Raw genomic sequence first — 17,755 nt, forward strand, 5'->3', positions numbered from 1 at the left:
AAGTGAATTAAAATTTCAGGTACTCTGACGAGTGGCACAGTAGATATAATGGAACTATTATTTATGAATCAAAACTGGTTTATTCGACAGTCTTGATAGCTGGGAGCGCAAAAGACAAAAATCAAATTAATTCAGTAAGAAAGGATGGTGTTTTATCTCTCCTTCACGTGTTATGAAAATCTGATTAAATCCAAAATGTCTGAGACTATTTTGAATATAAAAGCAGAAAGTGATTTTTGGAAGCAGGCGGGGAGACTCGGAAGCAGGACTCCTGAATTATTTTCTTTAATTTGGCCATTCATTAACCTTAAGACACTCAGCTCTCCTTGCCTTTATAATATATACCCAGCTTTCCCCTCCCAGCTCGGCAGGATACAGCAGTGTGCTTGAACCCAGGCAGGCAGAGAGGATGAAGTGTGGTAGAGAGGGGGTAGATCTTTTTTGAAATAATAATGATCTATTTTAGGGTACATGCACACATTACGCGTGTGTGTGTGTATGTTTTTTGAGTGTGTGTGTGCTGTTGTGGAAACCACTTGCTTGAGATCCAGCACTGGTGTAACTCATTAATGTTGAAACATTTGTATTAGAGCCGTTAAGGCAGCTGTGTCTTTAACATCTTTACTTTCACTAGAAGAGCCCCTGGGTGAAATTATCAACAGACTTCTGCACCTCTTAGTAGTATTAGCCTTAGAGGGGACACAACAGTTTTGAAAATGTTTTTGTTATTCCAAAAGGATTTTTTTTTTTTAAAGTTTACCTTCCTTGGAAGTACACAGATAGCCTCAAAATATATCTATCCAATGTTTCCAGGATATTTTAGTGATTTTTTTTTAATATATACTAAAAAAAAGAATTATGATATTCCCTGGTGGTACAGCAGGCTAAGGATCCGCATTGTCACTGCTGTGGCTTGGGTTGCTGTGCTGTGGTGTGGGTTCAGTCTCTGGCCCAGGAACTTCTGTATGCTGCAGGTGTAGCCCCCCCCCCCCAAATGCATTAAAATCTTTTTCTTATAAATATGCTTTTTAAATTGAGTTAGTTTAGATATTAAACTAAATAAAATTAAATTGAATAAACTGTGTTATTTGCACAGGTTCATTGTCATAATAACGGAACATATAAAATAAGATGAAATGATAGTTGAAAGTTTATGGATACTGGAACTCTTAGCTTAGTCTTGAGTATGATATGATTTCATGCTGAATGTCACATAAAACAATGAAAATATGTCATGGTACATAGGAAGCTGGCAAAACAGACTATTTTGCTGACCCCAGTTACCCTTAGAAAACCATATGTGTATTATGGTTTAAGTCCTTGTGAAGTCTGTTCTGTCAAATCAGAGTCAGAATTTGTAATACATCTCTGTAACCTGTCAGAAAAGTGTGTGACAAATTAGAAAATTTAAATGTACAAAATAACACTTCCAGCAGAGACTGTTAGGTCCTTGCTGATTCCGAGCTAATCTAGAGTTCCTGGCAAAAATTCAAGTGACTTGAGACACCCGTCCTGTACTGGGCCCTGATGGGCTTATTTGATGCATATGCCCAGATGCAGTTCAGCCAGGCCTTCCCAGATGAGGTGAGGTGTTGTGCTTGATATTTAGGTAGATCGCCAGAGTGGGATCAAATTATTCAAGCAGTGGGTTCCTCCTTCTCCCTTCCCTAGGCTTTGTTGGGGAAGACTTGAGAAGTGGTCACCTTCATAAATAAGTTAAAATTAAGAATTACGACTTATGGAGTTCCCTTTGTGGTTCAGTGGGTTAAGAATCCCACTAGTATCTGTGAGGATTTGGGTTCGATCCCTGGCCTTGCTCAGTGGGTCAGGGATCTGGCGTTGCCATGAGTGTGGTGTGGGTCACAGATGAGGCTCTGATCTGGTGCTGCTGCAGCTGGCTGTGGCGTAGGCCAGCAGCTGCAGCTCCAATATGACCCCCTTTCTAGGCAAAGTAATCAAGTACAATGTTTCTTACTAACAATGGGGAGATGCTTGAATTACTCTGTCACATCTGAGTTGATTACTGGGGATAAGAGAAATAGATTGCCCAGTCTCTGTGACCCACTAGCGTCATTGAGACGTGTAATTTGCTTTTAGCATATAGGTTCTGTCTGGTTGCTCTATAGCATGAGCTATAGCATGCTTTCCTGGTGTCAGCAAGGTTGAAAGCTGAAGATAGTCTCCCAGTTCTCAACTACACGGGTGAATTGCTAAAGAGGAGAAATATACAGAACTAAAATGGAACATCACTTTGCTCATGGTTTTAAAATTTGGCATCTTTTCTCTTCTTATCCATGTGAAGACTTTTACAACTGCTGAATATACATCTTTTCTTTGGTGATGGACTCCATAAATCAGCTGGCTTTCAGTCTTTGGCAGTGTGTGCCCCTTTAGCCACATACAATGAAAAAGCTTAGAACCTGCCCGTCAGAAACCATTTCCCTTCTGTTTGAAAAACTCAAACACTTTTATTTTGATAGGAAAATCTTGCTAGAACTAGAGGCAAGAAAGGGAGACACAGAAGACAAAGTCGGAAAATAAACAGGTTAGAGTTTCAAACACCTCCAAATTTGAAACAGGCCCCTGAATCGTAGGTCCAAAAGGTTTTTCACTCAACGGACTGCATATTTGGCCATGAAACCCAAGACATTTGAACTTTCATCAAAGAGACTCTGTGTGTCTTTATTTGTGAGCTTTTTCATGTGAGGGACCATCAGGAAGTCTATGCCTTGATATAAAGGAAAGAGGTCTGAGAATACCCACTATTGCCAGCATTACTATTTTTCACTGCTGTGTTATTTACATCGAATGCAGAAAAAAAAGTCACTTTGACCCAGCAAAGTATGAATTAGCATTAACGATAAAAATACATCCATTTGAGGGTCCAGGAGCTATGGAATTATTTCTTCATTTTGTTCTGTTAATATTAAACATAAAAACCCCCCAAACTTTCTTCTTCCTTTTTCTCAGGCTACTGACTTTATTTTTTTCCTGAGTGAACTCAAAGGGAAGAAGGTGTTGGAATCTAGCTCAACCTAGATTTTATTTACGGTCTTCCATAAACTTTTGAGGTTTGGCATAAGCTTGTTACCTAGTCTAGGGCAGCTTGACTGACTTGTACTTGAACCAGGAATTAGAAATCCCTTTTCTCTTCTGTTTTTCCACTACAGAAACTCTCAACAGTCCCATTGGGGGGGCTCCAGAAAGGGGTAAGCAAATCCTTCAATCACGGTGCATAATTTTCTGATGAATGTGTTTGTTTTATTTTCTGTGCAGTGTCTTTATAATGCTTATCTTGATTTTGCATCCTTTGGCTTTCGTACTTGATTGTGCCGCCTGGGAAAAGTTTGCCGTTAGCCCTCATGGGCACACTGTCAGCTCCTCGCATGTGTGTTTTACATACCCTTGTTTATAAGTGGACACGGTGGTACCAGAGGGGAAGATGACTCTCGAAGGAGCTATTTGGTGGGAGGAGCCTGGAGCCAATCCATCACTGTAATAGTTTCTTTGGAAACGTATCCGTATTCTTGGGTCCGACAGTTTCCCCCTCCCAAGTGTGGAGGGTTATCTTCTTTCTAGCTTTCTATGTTCTCCAGATGTTTTGGCTCCGTCCTCTTGCTGCTTTCCTGAGGTCTTTCTCTCCGCACGTAGAGCTCAGTTCTTTTCTCACTCCACACAGCCAGCAGTGACCTAAGTAGTGCCCCGTTTGAAGTCCCAGGAGATGGGAGATGTGCGCGGGGAGCAAGGAGAGAACGTGGGCCCCACTGATCAACTTTTGTCCCAGAGGCTTTCATGCTATGAAAGCAAAATCAAAGAAGGATTAATAATATTTTAAACCAAACCACACTTAATTTTGTTAAATGTTTCATCCTTTTCCTTTGTGTACACCAAACCAATTACAGACTCAGAGCAAATGAATTGCACATTTTCCTCGAGTCGTCTTTGGCAGAGTTGCCGCCGGTTGCAGAGAATGCCAGGGGAATTACAAAAATTGTCTTGCTGCTTTCTATCTGCTTAAAAATGTACCAGCATTGATGTGTGCTAACTAAATCAACTCAGGCTTTGTCTGTTGATTTTTTAGGTATGTCATTGTTGAAGACAGAGCACCCTCTAGTTTTTCACGAAGTTTGATATTACTATGTTGGAACAAGCCACACGAGGCTATTTAAATTTCAGTTAATCAGAATTAAGTAAAGTGATACTTTGCTTTCTCAGTCATCCTAGTCACGTTTCCAGTGCTCAGTAATCACCTGTGGCTAGTGGTCCTCACGTGGGTTGGTATAAATATAGAAGATTTCTTCATTGAACGGCACTGCTAGATGTTTCAAGTCAGGTTTAAAAAAAAAAAAAGTCGAAAGCTTTTTCTGGTTATGAGATGTTATCACCTTGTGAGGCATGCTCATTGCATTTGTGAGAATGATACAATGCTATATGTGTGTGATGAGCTAGAGAGAATCAAAGTGCTTTAGAAAGGAGATTCCCATTTAGTCAATCAATGGCCTGTGATCCTGCAAAGAACAGCCCTTGCCAATGCTAGTCCTCCCCTGCAACTTCTGGTCTGACACATTGGAGCTCGGGGGTTGAAATTGATTGTATCCAAGAGTTTAATAAATGAAGTCTTACATTTTTGTTGTTGTTGATGATGGTATTTTATTTTATTTTCACTTTTTAAAAAAATCCCTTTAGTATTTGTAGAACTCTTCAAACTTTACCTGTTATTCTGTGAGTCTTTTTTTATATGCTCTTAAAAAGGTGACTTCCCAGAAGTTACATTATGGCGCAGCAGAAACGAATCTGATTAGTGTCCTTGAAGATGTGGGTTCCATCTCTGGCCTCAATTAGTGGGTTGGGGATCCGGCATTTCTGTGAGCTGTGGTGTAGGTTGCAGACATGGCTCAGATCCCACGTTGCTGTGGCTGTGACATAAGCTGGCGACTCTAACTATGATTCGACCTCTAGCCTGGGAACTTCCATATGCCATGGGTGTGACCCTAAAAAGCAAAAAAAAAAAAAAAAAAAAAGTGACTTCCCATTTACAAAAGTTATTACAACATATTGGCTATAGTCCGTATGTTGTACAATAAATACATCCTTGAGCCTAACTTACACCCAGTTGTGGGTACTTCCCAACCACCTACCCAATGCCTATGTTGCCTATGTTGACCAGACCTTGAAAAGTTGTGGGAACATTAGTCATCGGAATAAAGAGCTGAGACATGGTAACTGATTCTGTTCCATAAGGCCCTTCAACTGGAAACTGAGAGATGAGGATGCAGGGTGTGCCAATAGAAACAGGTGCACAGAGTCTTAACTCCTAGGGCCGTTTGTTCCCAAGGAAGTCTCGATGTCTGGGATTCTGTAGTGTTGATGGTGTGTTGTGAAAGTCCTGCTCTTGGGCTTGAATGTTTCATTCTGTCTTGAATATATTCTTATATCCTTAGATGATACCCTCAGATTCATCCAATGTTAAAAATTACTTTTTGATCATTTCCTTTTCTTCATTTTTAGGAGACATTGAAAATGCAAAGAAGGATCTTGTTTATATTTCCTGAGGGTCAATTTTCCATACATTTCCAGGCTGAGAGAGACAATCTGTTATTAGAGTGGCAAGTAGAGGATACATTTTAGTTCTAAATTCTATACTAAATCAGTTTCTGCAAAGGTGAATATGACCATATAGTCTAAAATCTTGTTCTTCAAGGTACCTCAGAATTGAAGGGATATCATTGGGGGGGGGTTGAGATCAACTCAAGTAAGGTTTGGTCCTATGTTTCGGTACCAGATTTTCTTGTTGCTCTGAATACTCAACTGTTTACCAAGTAAGTTTAAACGGTTCATATTCTCATGAACTTGAAGAGACACCCAAGACCATGGTAGGCTCTCCGTACAGGGCACTGGCTGGCACACACAGTGGAAGATGAAGGTCCCATCCCTGGTGCTGTCTCCTGTGAGGCTGTGTCTTAGGTGGCACACATTTGTTGATGATCTGAAAGCAGGAGCAGAACATGATGGGATGAGAAGGGGCGTCTAGGTTAGTCCATCCTGTTTATCAGAGAGATGAAAAGATGAACAGTGAGGGAAGTTGGGTGGCTTGTCAAGTCCCACAGTTGACTTGAGTTTGAAGCTGAAGCAGGACTCCCCTCTCCCCCATTCAAGGTCCTTCCATTGAGTCAGCTGAATCTTGCCAAGTTTTGACATCTCTGCCATTGGTCACTGGATACCTAGCAGTTGCCTCTCAGGTGGGAGCTGGCCTGGGTGACGTGGTAGAATCCTCTTTGTCTTTCATTGGTTTTACCTTGATGTAAGAATTCACCACAAGCCTCTCTGTGGTCGTTTCTCCTCTTCTACATGTACATCTTTGCCACTGTGGTTATTAGCATAAAAAGGATGGAATGACTTCTGACTATAGGAAATAAATCACCCCAACTTTTGACAGCAGAGTTAGAAAAAAAAAGAAAAGATGAATTGGTTTTATTTAGTGACTTATTGTTTATTGTGATAGCTATTAAAAATAGATAACCAGAGGCTAATAAATGTTAATGGTCCTTCACTATTAGAAAAATCAATTGTCAGTGAATCTAGCATATATTAATATATGTGTATAATCTTCAATAACATTAGAAAAGTTCACCCCTGAGAGAATGATTTCTTGAGGAGTCCTTTAAGGTTAACAGTTATTACAAAGAACAATTTGGCAAAAGGACATTTTCATCTACGTACAATGCGAATGGCTTCAAAGACCTCAAAGAATTATTTTATAATTGTAATAAAATGCCTGTGCAGTTTGTCAGGATTGATAAACTCCTTGCCAAGGCGTCTTATATATTTCCTTGAAACTTGTTTGAGAGCAGTTAGATAGATTTCTAAATGTAAGTAATTAAAATTGTATAGTATTGAGTTATTGACCAATCCTGGACTATTAATCAAGCTAAAAAATTCTACAATCAGTGCTCAGTGTGCTGAAGCCTGGTAAAATAATAGTATTTGTGTTCGCTGAGGCAAATAGCCACAATTAAGCACTTCACTTGACAAATGAGAGGGTACACTTTATTTTGTACTTAATTGAATTGTTGTACATGCTTGGTCACCATTGTCTCCTGGCCCTTCATTCTGGTGTCTGCTCATTGGAGCTTATGCATTTGTTAAAGGTAGAGCCATTCCGTCTGCTTTTGCCACTGGCTTTCTGAACACAGCCAGAAATGCCTGGGCCACAAACCAGGGCTTCCTGAGATTTTTAATATCGCTCATGACAGATGATTCATTTTCTTAACAAAAATGTTGATAAACAAATTAGAGCCCTGTCAAGGAGTGATATGAAATAGCCTCGAATAGGGAAAACTCCCCAGGTTTTATATCACTCACCAGATTCTGCTTCCATAAGCAGAAGAACTTCTGTAGAGAAGACAGAATTTTAATCTGTTTTATGAAAACCAAAAATTGATTTCCTTCTCATGAGCTGCAAAGAATGTTCTCTGATAATCTTGCTAATTATCAGGTATTTGTCACCACTTCCTTCCATTCTCTTTTGCCTCCCGGTCCTCCATCTGCATAATGACATCTCGTCATGTCTGTGCCGCTATAAATCATTGCTTGCTGCCAGATTAAAGTGGGGAGCTGCAGTTCACGAAAAAGACCCAGTGGATACATGTTAGGTGGGGTTGGGGGTGGGGAGAGAGGGCGAATCAAAGTTGGCTGCACCCCTGTGTTCATGTATGCACCGTCAGATGATCCCAAGTTGGGGGTGCGCTACAGACAGACCCCAGGACAGTCTCATGTCTGCTATAACACCCCTGCAGTTGGCTGGCCTGCCGGCATGTTTACCTGGAACTTAGATTAAGGGCCAATCACCCTAGAATGACCTTGGCCTCAAGAGCTTATTTCCTTTGAGGACAGTTTATCCTCAGTTTTCTGAACTGCCAGAGATAATAACAACTGCTTGCCCCGAGAGGATTATTGTAAAGATTAAACTAGATAATTGATTTTAAAGCACTTTGAAAAGGTAAAGTGCCATAGAATTACGAGAGACAATTACATATTTTCTCCTGTAACATTCTGTTGAATCAAGTCTCTGTACGCTCCCCGCTCGCATAGTTGCCCTGCGGGTGGGGATAAAAACAAGAGCTAGGGGTTCTTGAAATGGGTTGGTGAATCCCGGAAAGGAGTATTCGTTTGGGAATTAATGTGTCTCAGCAGCTTTGCGAATTGTGCTCCTCTGCCAACAAGTACAGTAACGGGAACCCAGTGGCCCGAGCGCGATGCTTTGTTTCAAAAACGGAGAGCACGTCACCAGGACATAGTGGCCCTCGCCTCACGATACTGACTTCCACCGACTTGCTAACCTCGGACATAATGACCAGGCAGTCTCTTCCTGTGTTTCAGACCTTACCAGTGCGGCCACTGCTCCCAGTCCTTTTCCCAACCTTCAGAACTGAGGAACCACGTGGTCACGCACTCCAGTGACCGGCCTTTCAAATGCGGCTACTGTGGTCGTGCCTTTGCCGGCGCCACCACCCTCAACAACCACATCCGAACCCACACTGGAGAAAAGCCCTTCAAGTAAGTAGTGGCTCGCACGGCATCCTCTCTTTTGTCTTAGCCCTTCCTGAGAGCCGGCTGAGGAGGTGGCCCAGTGCTGCCTGGCTCAGCCAGCGAGTGGAGAGAAAGTCAGCATCCAGGCTGCAAAAGGACCTATTTGTTGAGTGGACATTGGGAACAGGAAGGCAGGAAAACCTATACACGGATCCTGTCTGGGGCGGTGCGACTGTGGACAGGAGACGTGCTTTTTGGGTCTGTTTTCTCATGGGTAAAATAAGGAAGGAGGAGTAAGTAATTGTAAGATTCTTTCTAGTTTCTGAGCAGCTGTGCTTCTAGAATGTGAGCTAGGAGCCACACAGAGTGCCATCTGTGGCCATCAGCAAGTCCTGTGGTCATCAGCAAGGACAGCTGGGTAATCATTTGCTTGGAAACTATGAATCCTTTCGGAACCATTCCTCCTCTTTCCTGTGTGTTAAGGAAGTTGGAATCTGTGATAGCAGCCATCTGGCGGCTCTTCAGTGTGCCTTTTGGATCTCAAGCTTACCATGCTGGTGAAAAAAAGAAAAACATAACCAACAAAGGATATATCTGAGTTCTTGAGGCTTCAGGGAAAATGGGAACAGGTAGAACTGAATTCCAAGGGCTTGGGCAACGTAAGGGCACTTGAGCAGGAGACGTTTCTAGATAAAGCACAGTCCTGAAAAGAGTGGACATCTGAATCCTGCAAGATGGCCTGTTCATTCATCCACTCATTCATTCATGCATGAGTATGTGTGTTCATTCATTCAGCAAATATTTATTGAGCACCTTCTTTGGTACTAAGCACAAGAGATGCAAAGGTGAATGAGACTCAATCTCCCAGGCTTTGATGACCTCACACTTTATAGGGAAGCCCCATTAGTAAACAAATGTTACCACATAGGGTGAAAGGTGCAAAAGTGAAAAACAATAAGACCTGTATATACAATGTTTCCAGGGTAGCATAGGGAAGTGGAGTAATCAATGCTGTCTGGAGGAAACGATGTTTAAGATATGTTTTGAAGCATAAGTAGGAGTTTTCCAGGCATACAAAGGGAAGGAGGCTTTCTGGTAGCCCACTTGGGGCATGGAGAGGCTTGGGGTATGAACCAGTGTGAGGGACCCATTGATCATCTTAGAACAGTTTTTACTATTTGTGTGATAGACTCTGTTTTGTTCAACCCTCTTATATCTTTCTTTGCTCATTTGGCATAATGGCTTTCCCTGGTTAAGCAGGAACATTGAAAGAGTGCAGATATACAGCCTATTTACCTTCCATAAGATAAGATTGAGCAAGAAAGGAAATGAGGAGTTCCCGTCGTGGCGCAGTGGTTAACGAATCCGACTAGGAACCATGAGGTTGCGGGTTCGATCCCTGTCCTTGCTCAGTGGGTTAACGATCTGGCATTGCCGTGAGCTATGCTGTAGGTCGCAGACGCAGCTCGGATCCCACGTTGCTGTGGCTCTGGCGTAGGCTGGCAGCTACAGCTCCGATTGGACCCCTAGCCTGGGAACCTCCATATGCCGCGGGAGTGGCCCAAGAAATGGCAAAAAAAAAATAAAATGAAAAAAATAAAAATAAAATTAAATTTAAAAAAAAAGAAAGGAAATGATTCAGGAAGCAGGTGAATCCTTTTGCTTGATCTCAACCGAGGTGTCTTCCCATAGTCTCATTATCCATGATTTTCTTTTTGGATCTGCTGTGGCACGAGGTCACCACAGTGCTCAGCCTGAGGCCGGGCTCAGGCTCAGGGAAGCAGAGTCCTGCTGGCCTGGGTGCCATCTGCCCGGCATCTGTGGGCGGAGGGCCAAGCTCATAAAAGGCTGTCATCTTCACCCACCTCCCCATGAATTAGTTACCGTTATTCATTATTTTTAACCATTTTCCACTGTGGTTTAATTTATGATATGTATTAATAATTTGAGACTTTACTTTTTGTCAATGGGTGTGGCTTTTCACTGCATAAAGGCATCTGGATGAGGGAAATGAATGGGGTCTAAAGTTGAACTTGCACTGTGTGAGCCAATCTGTGTGCTCTGGGGCTGCCATAGCCCAAAGGGACCCCCTTGTTCAAATCCACCCTAAGGGCCAGTTGAGTTAGCACAGTCCTAGAGTTCCCTACTGCAAGTATTTGTGTCTTGCACAGTACACTTGGTCATCGCCCCCAGGCCCTCGCTGATTCTGGCTTCACCACTGCTCTGCATGTAGAAGGTGACAATGATACATTTCTTGTGTCTTTGAGGGAGAGAAGTTTTCAAAAGCAGAGACGCAGAAGGTCGGAAGATCCTCCTGACCCCTTATATTAGAGAGGATAGCCAGACAGACACAGTGCCAGCAATCAGATTGATTTTTATCTTGTTGCTGTGTAAATAGATTTTAGTAATTAATTGAAGAGGTTTCAGGGTCAAAATGGGGCATAGATTTCTATTAATGTTAAGGTGTTACTTAAGTGTAACCTCGTTGACTCCACTCCATTTTTTTCTTTAACATCCTGTTTTTGTCATGTTTCCAATAGAGATGCCATTTTAACTTAATTCTAATGCAGATTAATATTTGAAGGGCTGTAGTGCTTATATGTTTTTCCGTTCTCTAAGTATTTGGGGGCACCATAGCCTAATTTCATATGAAAAACAAACAAGGACTCACCAGAGTTGGTTGTATTAGATTCCTTATACATGTTTTAGTTCCTCCTGCTTCTTCTCGTATTAAGATAGCCACATGCTGTAGGGTTTCTTTTTTTAACTTATCAAATACATACTGCCAGAAAAGAACTGGGTGTACGCCTCTTTTATAAGCGCAAGATTTAAACATCTTTTACAAAATGGAAAGCTAAATCCTTCAGTGTATACAACTAAATCGTTCAGGATTGAACTATCCCAAGGGAATTTGGGGGATCTTCCAAATAGCTCATGGATATCCATCCCATGGACATTTGTAAATATCATGAAGATATCTTTTTACAAGCTTATAAAACAAACGTTCAAAAAAAAAAAAAGTTTGTTGCCATTTAGTCAATAAAGTGGATTTTGCCACCACAGTTAATTTTACTACTTCATCTGATGGGTACTGGCTTATGCAATGTTGCAAAGAAAGAAAAGAAATCTTGCAAAGACGCACAACCCTCAGCTGTACTCCTTGGGCAGCTTCCAAATAGATGCCCCAAATGACGCAGTCCCCAAATTGCCCACCCGGGACCTGGGAGGCCTTGACAGGATTCCCAAGGACGAGGCCACAACAGGGGAAAGCCCTTTCCAGCTTCTAAAATCGTCTGCTGAGAAATGGTTTTTCAAGGCAGATCCAGATTGTTTCCATACAGGAAAGCTGGAGAAGATCTGGCGTTAAGAGATCAGAGTTTCGTTCCAGGCTTTGCCTCACAGTCTGATGGGCTGAAATCCTACCGAGTGACTCCATTCCCCCAAGCTCTAGGGGGATGGCAGGCTTGTCCACAGCTAACCTGGGCTTCGGACTAAGAATTTGTAAGGCGGAGGAGCTCCTAGGAAAAGCAGCATATCAGAGGATCATATGGAAGCGTGTCCTATCAGTTGGCACTGTGAGACGAAGTCATGGAGAACAAGCAACAAAAACAAGGCGTCATGTTATCTCACAGCAGTTGCCATGAACTTCATTGAAAAGAGGAAAGAAGGAGGGTGGTTAGGAAGTTGTCAGTCTCCAGCTTACTCTTTATGCTGAAAATTTCTCTGTTACTGAACATAATCTCTCAGGATTTCAGGGAGGCTGCTCCGCTCAGGATCCGCGTGAGCCGCTTGATGCCTGGCTTCTGTGCCTGGGAAAACCAGACTTTCCATAGGAGAGCTTCTTTTCTTCACCTTCCTTGAGAGCCAGGGAAATACTCATCACTATGCTTTTGCCTTAAGTAAAGACAATTTGGCTTAGTATAAATAGCATCAAAGGATATTCCAAAGAGCGTCAAATATTTTAACAAGATCTAGGCATAGTCAAAGCTAACTTTTAAAAAGCACATTACTAAGCATGCACTGAGCACTTCATCAATACAAAGCAGCTTGGTTTAATTCAAGAAGTGTTTGGTGTCAGACCATAGAGGAACAGAAAGCAAGCTTCCTGTGGGTCTTCTGTGTAAAAGAATTTGACATCGTTTTGTGTCTCTGTCACTTTCAGGCAGCAGTTGTGAAGCTCCCTCTGTATGCTAGTCGCCGTTAATTAGAGAATGATCTCAAATCTTAAAGGCACTCAAGGCTGATGAGGGTGCCCACACTGGTAGCAAGTTGGGGACTTTCTCATTGCTGAACTATTCGGATGATGGTTCCCTTCGAGGCTGTGATGTCAGCTCCATGAAGACCTTGTGTGCCAGGGCAGCTTTTGGCTCCCGGACCATTACCCACCTCTCTCTTTCTTTCTTTCTCTCTCTCTCTCTCTCCCTCTCTCTCTCTCTCTCTCTCTCCCTCCCCCACCCCCATCTCTCTCTCTCTCCCTCTCTCTCTGCTAACCCCCATGAAATCCAGGCTCAGAGATGCCCAGGCCCAGCCACTTGTCTGGGATTGTAGTTCAGGGCTAATTAAATGCCAACCCAGCTGAAGTCCTGCCCTGACTTGCCAGAATATAAGTATTTGCCTTAATTTTGCCTTTCTGATGAGTTCCATTAAGCACTGAAAATGATTTGTGAAGGGTTTTTTTTTTTTTCCCCTAAACTTAAAGATGAAGAACAGAAAATGGGGATTTTTCCCCCTTATTAAAATATCTTCCATCAAATTCTCTGTATTTCCTTAATTCTACAAATTGTATTCTTATAATTACCAACACACGCAGGTATTATTTGTAGTAGCCCACTTTCCCCAACAAGGGGAAATTCCTAGGAAAAGGATCTAAATTAGAGTAATTTTATACACATCTGTATATGTTTTTACTCCCACTTGGTGAACAGATGGCACAAGAGATGATTTTTCAGGGATGATCTCAGGAGCCCTATAGACTTAGTGAATTTTCTAACTATGACGACAAATGGTTCCATGAGTGTATAAATATCCATGAGGCATTTAGGCAAACACATGAGCAAAATCTTAACTCCCCTCTTACTGTCTCTGCCAAATCTGAATGTTTAAATATTACATACAGACATAAGCATTTGCTTTATAGGAGGCACTAGACTTCCAACCTATGAATTCTTTGTATTCTAATGCACAAGAGCAGAGGTGCAAAAGCCTGACACAGGTAACTCAGTTATTCCTTATAATTGTTCAAACTCTTCTGCTTGCTCTGAAATTGATTCTGGAGCTTCAAAATTAAAAAAAAAAAAAGGAATATAATAATTTGAAAGTTTGTCAAGCAGTGAAAGGTAGTATATTTTGACACACTAATCCAGTAACTAATCAGTTTTCTAATAAACAATCAGCAGTTTGCTAGCATGTCATCAGCACTTCAGGAGCCCCAGAAAGGGGATGAGCTGCCCATGGACGTTAATGAATACACCAAAAATCATTAGCTGATCAATACTTCTGAGTTATTTTCATTGAGCTGATAGGTCTGATACATTAAAGCTGACATTATACATTTGTCAAGATCACAGTGCAGTTTTTAACAGTGGAACAGGCTGCTAAAAATATTCCCCAAAAGACAATAAAAGAAACACAACTTCCTCACGCTGACACCTTCAGCTGGCATATAGGCCCTTAAAAATCCAAGCATGGTAGTCAAGATCCAGCCTCCCAACATTAACAAATATGCAAAACTCCCCAGTATAGACAGATGTGTTTTTTTTTTAAAGGTAGTTGCTTCTGTGGCAAAGACACTGTATAGGATTTACTCCAGCGGAGAGACAACCACCCACGGGATGACGGGGCATGTGGCACATAGTCGGGCACCAGGGACTTTCTAATGACGGCTTTGCCACAGCCCCAATAGTGCAGGGACCTGAGACCTAAGTTTGCATTGCTTATAAGAGGAACAGTTGTCTGCAGCTCTCCTGAAAGTCTGTTCTTTCAGAGGTTTGAGGAGAGGACATTAGGGAGAGAGCTGAAGTGGGTGCTGTGCCCTAGCAGGTGCTCAGCCAGTGCTCCAGGCAGCACAGAGGAGCAGGATAGTAACAGGGAAGTCACTGTCTACACCCAGTTTGCTGCTGCAGTGGTGTGTGTCTGTGTGTGTGTGTGTGAGATCATGGACAATCAGCCAGGAATGACAACCACCGCAGAAAAACCAGAGGCCACCATTAAGGTTGTGTGTGTGTGTGTGTGTGTGTGTGTGTGTGTGTTTTGAAGATTGCGTAGTCATCAAGCTACTCAGTGTGTATTGCGTGGAAGTGGATTAAGCTGTGGGTCTTTAGATTGCCACATTTTTTAAGTTAAGGAGAAGAGAGACTCTTGAAGTGTGATGTCCTTTTTCTCCTTATCAAACACACCAACCCTTTACTATGGCCCACGTATATATCCTCTCTGCTATACCTTCTAGAGAAGTGAACTTGAAGTGCACCCACATTGGTTGATTTGGGGGTTTCCTGAGTCTCCTATCCCACCACAGACTTTTTTTTTTTAACCCTGAGTTGGGTTGGGCTATGATACTCTAACTAGCCTTTGCACAAAAGGAACCCCCACCCCAACCCCCACAGTCACTGCAAACTAATGTATTGCTTCCTCTGGTTTCCAAATTCAGAGATGATGGTTCTTTGGCTGCTGTGCTGGGGGGAGTAGCATTCCTGATTTTAAATTAGCAGCAAGTGAAATTCTATTTGTCATCAATTTCTCTTTGGGGTTACGGAGCAGAAAACTGAAGACAAGCTGCTGCTTTGATGGCTCACTCCTAAAAATCTCTTTTTGTTCTTTATCTATTTGAACTGACAGTGATCAGAGCTGCAGCAGGACAGGGCTCTCTGGAGAAATCACCTTCCCCCTGCCTATTGACAGATCCCTCTGTTCTGCATCAGCCGGGCTTTGTCCCATCACAGGCATTCAAGCCTTGGAAGGAGCCACCAATTAAACCTCTTGAGCCGGTAAAATCTGAAGCCACTTTGGAGTGTCTGTTCTGATTAGGCAGGATGAGAGGAAGCCCATCACCCTGCAGGCCCGCTCCCTGGTCTCAATTTTCTCTCTTGCCTCCACCAGGTGCGAGAGGTGTGAGAGGAGCTTCACGCAGGCCACCCAGCTGAGCCGACACCAACGGATGCCCAATGAGTGCAAGCCAATAACCGAGAGCCCAGAATCAATCGAAGTGGATTAACTGATTGACTGGTTGGAATTAAACTGCAAGGAAAGTCATGATTAAATGTCACGGACACTTAAGCAAAACCAAAGATTTCCTCTGAGCAACTTTCAATCAGTCCCAGAAAACCAAAAGCAGTAATAAAATAAGTAAGATGTTAAGAGATATTGATCCTGGCGTGGAAGTCAGACCAGGAGAGAGATTATTTATTTATGACTAGAGATGAGACTCATTTCCATGGACAGCCAACCTGGGACGGCTCACATTTCCAGTCCCACCGTGTATTTGCTTTGTTTCTAAAAAGCTTTTTTAAACTGTTATTTAATACCAAAGGGAGGAATCGGATGGGTTCTTCTGCCCACACTTGTGACTGAGAATGCACAGGGACTTGTTTCTCATTGCACCTTTTTTAGTAGCATGATTCAAGGGGATCCCTTGTACAGCCCTTCTTCCTGCTGTTTCGGTTCGGCCTGGCCTGCTTGGGGCTGCCCAGTGGGGACCATGGATGCGGGAGCCAGCACTCCGCTGAGTCCAGGCCACCTCCAGCCCCACGGGCGGTCCATGTCTGTGTTTTCCACACTTATTTCTCATGCACTTTTCTCACGGCTCCTTCCATTCGGCAGCCTGGTCTTGATGCAGAAGAGCCTGGAAGTGGAAGATGGCTTCCGATACAAAATTCAAGGGGGAAAAAAAAATGGGGACTTACCGTGTCCTGTCAGGATGTCAAAACATTTTAAATGTACTGCCCTTCATAATACAGTATATTGTTCCGAAGCAGCTAGTTGAGAAAATTTTGTTTTCAATAACATTTTAGCTTAAAAAAAAAAAAAAAAACCATGAAAATAAAGTTCTTCAGTATGAGGCTGAATATAAGGTATTAGGCTTCAAGTAATTTTTTGTTGTGTCTGTGGAAGTATCGAGTATGTGGAGTTCCCGTCGTGGCGCAGCAGAAACGAATTCGACTAGGGACCATGAGGTTGTGGGTTCAATCCCTGGCCTCGCTCAGTGGGTTAAGGATCCGGCATTGCCATGAGCTGTGGTGTAGGTTGCAGACGTGGCCCCGATCTAGTGTGGCTGTGGCGTAGGCCGGCAGCTATAGCTCTGATTAGACCCCTCCCTGGGAACCTCCATATGCTGCTGGTGTGGCCCTAGAAAAGACAAAAAGACAAAAAAAAAAAAAAAAAGGAAAAAAAAAACTATCAAATATGTGAGCAAAAATGGCGCCGAGCCCCACTGTCAAGACCCTTCTAGGCAGTTTCAACTCCCTTCCTGGTACCTCCAGGGGAAGCCTGGGAGGCCCTCTGCATTCAGGGGAACATTTCTGCAAAAATAGGTGAAAATAACCCAGATGACGGACCACTGAGAGGAGGAGCCACGGAGAGGGTTGTGGTTAGAACAGACTGCCCCCAGGACAGCTCATTTTATCAGGAGGAGTTACCCTCGCAGCCCCTCTGGCCCTTGATAACGTTCTTCTCTCAACATTGATCCCCTGAAAGAGAAAGAGATATGTATACAATTTCACTGGTCTTCGCTTGAGTGCTAGGAAAGTGTGTGTAACTTCAGCTGGCCTTAGGGCAGTTCAGCCACGGTGTTCAATCAAAATGATTGAGATGGGTCCTATTGCACACAGTGCTCCAACCTCAGGAAGACTGACGCCTCTGGCACTCTCGGCTGCCAGCCCCAGCAGCATTGCAGAGACCACCTTGAATGGCCCGTGGGAAACTGAACTGTGTAGCGTGCCGACCAGCAGCAACCTGTGTCTGTAGATTTCTTGGTCACCTGAGAGCAGGACACAGTCTTCCAAGGAACTCCTTGTCTTTTTAGCCCCCTGGATTGCCTTCCCTTAACAGAAGTAGGAGAGACACATATCTGAAGCCGTTGTGGAAAGGCAAGGAGGCTCGTGGTTTAGTGTCAGCTAGCATCATGTATTTGCTCTCAGACAATCTTCCTTCCCTTTTCATTTCACTCTTCCCATCCCTTGGCCCTCCTCTGGCACACTGAAAATGGAGCAAAACAGGGCCTCTCTAATTGTGT

General features: G+C 43.0%; 1 protein-coding gene across 5 annotated transcripts in view; it reads left to right on the forward strand.

Moving 5' to 3' along the window:
* Positions 1–16,555, forward strand: part of PRDM6 (PR/SET domain 6) — a 107,048-nt gene extending 90,493 nt beyond the window's left edge. For 2 of the 5 annotated variants that reach the window (XM_021084683.1, XM_021084684.1), the window contains exons 7-9: positions 8,380–8,556; positions 15,364–15,512; positions 15,625–15,718. In XM_021084683.1, coding sequence (XP_020940342.1) covers positions 8,380–8,556; positions 15,364–15,499 — 313 coding nt within the window. In that variant the 3' untranslated portion in view covers positions 15,500–15,512; positions 15,625–15,718. Of the gene's footprint in view, positions 1–3,170; positions 3,229–8,379; positions 8,557–12,691; positions 15,338–15,363; positions 15,513–15,624 lie in introns of those variants that run through there. The other 3 variants (XM_021084686.1, XM_021084685.1, XM_021084687.1) reach the window with 3 other exon arrangements.

Source organism: Sus scrofa, chromosome 2, assembly GCF_000003025.6.
Source record: "Sus scrofa isolate TJ Tabasco breed Duroc chromosome 2, Sscrofa11.1, whole genome shotgun sequence".
In the NCBI taxonomy this organism is placed as follows: Eukaryota; Metazoa; Chordata; class Mammalia; order Artiodactyla; family Suidae; genus Sus; species Sus scrofa.